We start from the raw sequence: 5,286 nt of genomic DNA, 5'->3' as shown, positions 1-5,286 counted from the left end.
TCATTTAATATAATTCTAATATGTATAAAATGAATGGCTGTTCGTTACAAAATATAATGGGCATTATTTATATTATTTCACTTATGTTAGGATACTACATTAAATACTTCATCTGCAATTCTGTTACGTTTTGTGACCCCTGAACAGTCAAAATCATACCCCCCCTCATGTACAGTGCATTCCGTCTCGTTTGTTTCGGAATAGTCTACTTCCAGCTCATCATTTCTTAGCATACAAATGTTGTGTAGAACACAACATGCAATAATTATTTTGGGCACAAAATCTGTGTTAGACCCGTCTTACACGAGCAATAAATATGTCCCTATTTCTGAATTTAATTGTGTTGGAAAGAATATGGTGCGTGTAATACACCGATTATAACCATAAAAAAAATTTTGTCCATAAAAATAGAACGTGTTCTATTTTTGTGTGCATAATATGCGCAAACAGCATGCGCAATCTGTGATCCTAGGATATTGTTTATCAAAGTAATTGAAAATTGAAATTCATTAAAAAGAAAATAGAGTATTTGTTTGTCTTCAGGTCTGTAGTCAATTAATCGAAGTATCTACCTAGTTGTAATTTGAATATAATTTTAAAGTATGGAATTTGACGAATACACATTGTATAGTTCAGTGGCAATTTATACAAATATGCTAGCCCTAAAGTTCAATACACGTCGCAGGCGAAGAGTTTGGTCAAAAAATGGCATGAAAGAAGGAATATGGGAATGGGGATATTACATATGTTAAATGACGAGCTACTACAAGAAGACTCTGCAGCATATAAAAACTTTTTACGGCTAACTAACCACCAATTTGAAAAACTGTTGCGATTGGTAGAACCACATATCAGTCGCCAAGATACTGTTATGAGGCAATGTGTTTCAGCGAGAAGCAGGTAAAGAAAATGCTGATTGAAAGTGGTATATATTTTAGACATGTTATTCAGGCTTGAACTTACGCTTCGCTTTCTTGCAACCGGAGAGTCTTACCGTTCGTTGATGTATTCTAGTAGGATACATGAATCAACCATTTCTCTATTCATTCCTGAAGTTTGTGAAGTCATATTTAATGTTTTAAAAGATGAGTTTTTAATGGTAAAGTTTTATTTTATCAATTCTCTATATATATCTCTTCTACATTACAGACTCCATCTACTCCCGAAAGTTGGCAATCAATTGCTGATCAGTTTATGGAACTATGGCAATTTCCTCAATGTGTAGGGGCGCTTGACGGACGTCATATTACATTTAGACCTCCAAAATCGGCTGGATCATTTTACCACAATTACAAAGGGGATCATTCACTAGTATTATTGGCATTGGCCGATGCGTGCTGCAAATTTACATACATTAACATTGGTGTTAATGGTAGAATAAGTGATGGTGGAGTGTTTCGTGATTGTACTCTGTCAAAAGCAATTCAAAATAATTCGTTAAATTTTCCACAATCTCGACCATTACCAGGATCCAGTAACAATGTTCCATATGTGATAGTTGCAGACGACGCATTTCCACTGTCCACAAGAATATTAAAACCTTATCCACAACGAGGTTTATCTCACGACAAGAAGATATTTAACTATCGGTTATCAAGGGCACGACGTATCATTGAACATGCATTTGGTATTCTTGCCAACAGATTTAGAGTATTGTTAAATCCGATATGTCTGTCACCAAATAAAGTAGAAAAAATTACTTTAGCTTGTGTGGCACTACATAACTATTTATGTACAAATAGTGGACAATTTTATACTGATTTTGACGAAGCATCAATTATCACATTGGATACATGGAAACCACAGGGAACAAATCGAACTTCCAGATCAGCATTATCTGTGAGGGATGAATACAAAAATTACTTTTGTTCTCCTACTGGCAGTGTAGAGTGGCAGGATGCAGCAGTTTTAAGACACAATTGTTAATCATACAATTTGAATAAGTGTATATATATGTATATAGGATCACTCAGATTTTATTTGAAATTCTTGGAAATTATATGTACAATATCGCTTTCTATTTTATCTAACAAATCGTCATTCTTGATGCGGCGTAATTTTGGTTCAATGTACTTAAGAAAGACATCAATCCTATCCGCCTTGATAGTGCTAACATCAGGCTTCTTGCGTGCAACTGCATTAGCAATTTCATTTATCGCTCTGCTGGCATCTGCTAAATAGTCGATTTCATTCCCCTTTTTTCTCTTTAGTTGAGATTGTGGTCGGCTGGTTTGTGGCGTCTGTTCAATTACATGCACATTTGAGGCGCCTCCATTGACAGGTTCCTAAAGTACATTTATTTACCGAAACATTATACTTATTGACAAATATAAGGAAATACCTCTTCAGTTTGTGAATCGTCTGGTTCGTCTTCATAAACAACCTCTAATTGTGAAATGTCCGTAAATTCCAACGATTCAATATTACTGTCTGATGAAAGAGAAGGTGAAAGAGGCTTGGGGATGCTATCATAAATGGCTGTCTTTGCAATTGAATGCTCCAAAACAAACAGCATTAAATCATAATACCAAATGGTAGGTATATACACCTTAAAACATACATTTTTAGAACTATACGATTTGTTGCAATGTAGATTTGCATTTACCTGGTCTGTACCGCTTCCACTTTTCATGGAGTTTTCGTGTTTACGATATTCCACTAAGAAATTTTGTCGAAGAGCTGCAAACTTATTTTTTACATCTGCAATCGTTACACCTGCTTTCACTGCCTCCAACTTTGAACAGATGTCTGTTAAGGCAGCATTTCTCGCATGCTTGTTTTTGTATTGTGGGGATTTAACCACATACAAGCAAGGGTGATTTTTGTACACTTCAATGAGCATGGTGACCTGCTCTCTTGACCACGACATTTATTAAAAGATTGTTATTTGCTACAATCACAAGAAATTGCTTATTGCACAAAACCGTTAATAGTGACAGAGAATAGTGAAAACTGAATGTGGTATATTATTTTTGGTTATGTAGTATGTACAGTCTCTTGTAAAAGTAATGTCCCTCAGATACCTACCACTGTAGCATAGGCAACCAACATCCCAGCCGCCTAGTCCAAGTTGGATTTGCGGGTGTGGGAGGTAGGTAGGTATCTAATGCGGTTCATTTTCAGCAGATATTCCCATTTAGCCAAACTAAATACTAGTTAGTAGAATAAAAGTGAATGCCATCGATTTATTAGCTCAAAGGATCTGCGCTGCATATCCTTGGCTTGGTGCAGTAAACATTTTTACATTTCTTACAATTGGTTTGGTGCGTTTTAAATTTGCAAATAGTTTAGCTAGAGACTATTAAGACAAAATAATGGCCTTTCACTTTTTAATTTTTTGAGTAGGTTTTCTTCTAACGAAATAAAGGAGATATTCTTGTCCTTTAATGACATTGAAATTCCAGTGTCATTAATAATTACTTGCGAGTAGGTCTCCTCATGGAATGCGATTAATTGCCCTACAAGTGCACTGTGCAACAATACCTTTCTTTTGTAACTAGCATCAGAAATTAAATGATATGCATTTGTGATACTTGGTCGTGGTTGATTTAATATCGAATTTAGTTTAGGAGAGCTTTTACGTTGCATATTTTTGAGTAGGTAGGCGTATTATAAGGATATTTAGTCCAGGTTATAGGTATAATATTTTTTGACAAAAAAATTAGTTTTCAGTTAAACCGGCTTTTTCATGCAGGTGAAATGATTAGAAATTAGGGAAAAATAAAACAACTGAATTTTTCCGCGGATGCCATCCCGGGGTTTGAAAGGAGTGGGAGGTGGTAGTTACAAAAGGAACGGCATTGTTGCGCTTCCAGTGCAGATAATCGCATTCCATTAGGAGGCCCGAGTAATTAATAATGAGACTTCAATTTCAATGTCAGTAGTCAGTATAAAACGACAAAATCATCACATTTATTTTGTTAGAAGAAAATCTACTCGAAAAAATTAAAAGTAAAAGGTCATTATTTTAGCTAAACAATTTCCAAATTTAAAATGCACCAAACCAATTGAAAGAAATGTAAAAATTTCTATTGTATTAAACCAAGGATACGTTAAAGCAGCGCAGATCTTTTGAGCTAATAAATCGATGCCATTCATTTTCATTCTACTAACTTATTTTTAGTTTGGCAAAGTGGGAATACCTGCTGAAAACGAACCGCATTAGATACCTACCTACCTCCCACACCCGCAAATCCAACTTGGACTAGTGGGCTGGGATGTTGGTTGCCTATGCTACAGTGGTAGGTATCCGAGGGACATTACTTTTACAAGAGACTGTACATTGCTGCCATTCAAAAAAATCCCTAGATTTCCAACAGCTGAATACAGAATTTCCCTATATTTTTTATCATAATTATATCCATAGTTTGACAACGTGTAAAGGGCGGTATAGTTCTCGTAAACATAATTTTAAGAACACAAATATACTTCAAATTTTTATCACAATTGTGGCCATAATTATGACTCGTGTAAGACGGGTCTTATATACATTTACCTACGTGTTTTAATATTCGGAATCGGCCTTTAAGTAAGCCGTAACATTGCTCAATAAACACTCTAGTGGAGGAAAGTTTGTAATTAAAATTTCTCTGCTTTCGTGTTAAGTGACCGTTATCTTTATATGGTGTTAACAAGTAGTTAGTACATTTGTACGCCGAATCCCCCAAAATATTCGTATCTGGAAAGAGTTCAAAGGGTGTTTCACGAATTCTTTTTTTCCTAATGGTGAATTGTGCCATACACGCGCATCATGGACGCTTCCAGGATAGCCTATTATTGAGGCCAATAATGGTAAACTGGTACACAAAATGTATATTATACTAATACAAAGGTTACAATAATAGGGTAAACTCGGGTTAGTCCGTGATACGAGTAACTCCATGATAGTTTGTATTTATGCTTCCACCGTTGAGTGAAGGATCTAGGTAGAGAGGCAATGCTTATGTTAAAAGCATAGTGAACGTGGGGTTTGAGATATAGGCGGCCAAGAGTGATCTCAGATCCCGACGGCAACAACCAAGTCGGCGATCCAGATCCGGATTGCATTATTATATTTTCATATTTTCGCTACCACAATATTAACCTTACAATTACATTATCGCTTTATTAAATTTGCGCGCAGCAGCGTTGAGCAAAGCGAGGGCAACAGGCGAAATATACGGTTACGGTAGGTCCGTATCAGAGGCTGCATGTGGCCCTTGTAAAATTAATTTGTGATCGATGATCGAAGCAGTATGTTTACGGTGACCGAAACATATTATTTAAAAGTATTATAATGCACATTTT

At 35.8% G+C, this 5,286-nt stretch overlaps 2 protein-coding genes across 5 annotated transcripts; one reads left to right on the top strand and one right to left on the bottom strand.

Annotated features, from left to right (window-relative positions):
- The first annotated feature begins 819 nt into the window (after positions 1 to 819).
- Positions 820 to 2,509, top strand: LOC116175214. Its single transcript, XM_031493352.1, has 3 exons — positions 820 to 900; positions 952 to 1,099; positions 1,150 to 2,509. Exons 1-3 carry the CDS (start codon positions 872 to 874, stop codon positions 1,924 to 1,926), a joined length of 954 nt encoding a protein of 317 aa, XP_031349212.1. The 5' UTR covers positions 820 to 871; the 3' UTR covers positions 1,927 to 2,509.
- LOC116175215 lies at positions 1,959 to 4,476 on the bottom strand. 4 transcript variants are annotated; one of them, XM_031493355.1, is made up of 3 exons: positions 4,282 to 4,476; positions 2,342 to 2,890; positions 1,959 to 2,285 (listed from the first exon to the last, which is right to left on the bottom strand). In XM_031493355.1, exons 2-3 carry the CDS (start codon positions 2,867 to 2,869, stop codon positions 1,977 to 1,979), a joined length of 837 nt encoding a protein of 278 aa, XP_031349215.1. In that variant the 5' UTR covers positions 2,870 to 2,890; positions 4,282 to 4,476; the 3' UTR covers positions 1,959 to 1,976. The 4 variants fall into 4 exon arrangements, with proteins under 4 accessions (XP_031349215.1, XP_031349216.1, XP_031349217.1 ...); XM_031493356.1 differs by lacking the exon at positions 4,282 to 4,476 and having other exon boundaries at positions 2,342 to 2,548; positions 2,606 to 2,979; XM_031493357.1 differs by lacking the exon at positions 4,282 to 4,476 and having other exon boundaries at positions 2,342 to 2,497; positions 2,606 to 2,979.
- Positions 4,477 to 5,286: the final 810 nt, after the last annotated feature.

The sequence above is a fragment of the Photinus pyralis genome, unplaced genomic scaffold (genome assembly GCF_008802855.1).
Source record: "Photinus pyralis isolate 1611_PpyrPB1 unplaced genomic scaffold, Ppyr1.3 Ppyr1.4_LG6, whole genome shotgun sequence".
Classification (NCBI taxonomy): domain Eukaryota; kingdom Metazoa; phylum Arthropoda; class Insecta; order Coleoptera; family Lampyridae; genus Photinus; species Photinus pyralis.
This window is presented reverse-complemented; position numbering and strand designations above follow the sequence as displayed.

Coding starts and splice junctions, on each gene's coding strand:
- LOC116175214 (XM_031493352.1), top strand. CDS start 872: ATGAGGCAATGTGTTTCAGCGAGAAGCAG. Junction 901..951: donor TGTGTTTCAGCGAGAAGCAG/GTAAAGAAAATG, acceptor CATGTTATTCAG/GCTTGAACTTACGCTTCGCT. Junction 1,100..1,149: donor TAAAAGATGAGTTTTTAATG/GTAAAGTTTTAT, acceptor TCTACATTACAG/ACTCCATCTACTCCCGAAAG.
- LOC116175215 (XM_031493355.1), bottom strand. CDS start 2,869: ATGTCGTGGTCAAGAGAGCAGGTCACCATGCTCATTGAAGTGTACAAA. Junction 2,286..2,341: donor ACGATTCACAAACTGAAGAG/GTATTTCCTTAT, acceptor AATGTACTTTAG/GAACCTGTCAATGGAGGCGC.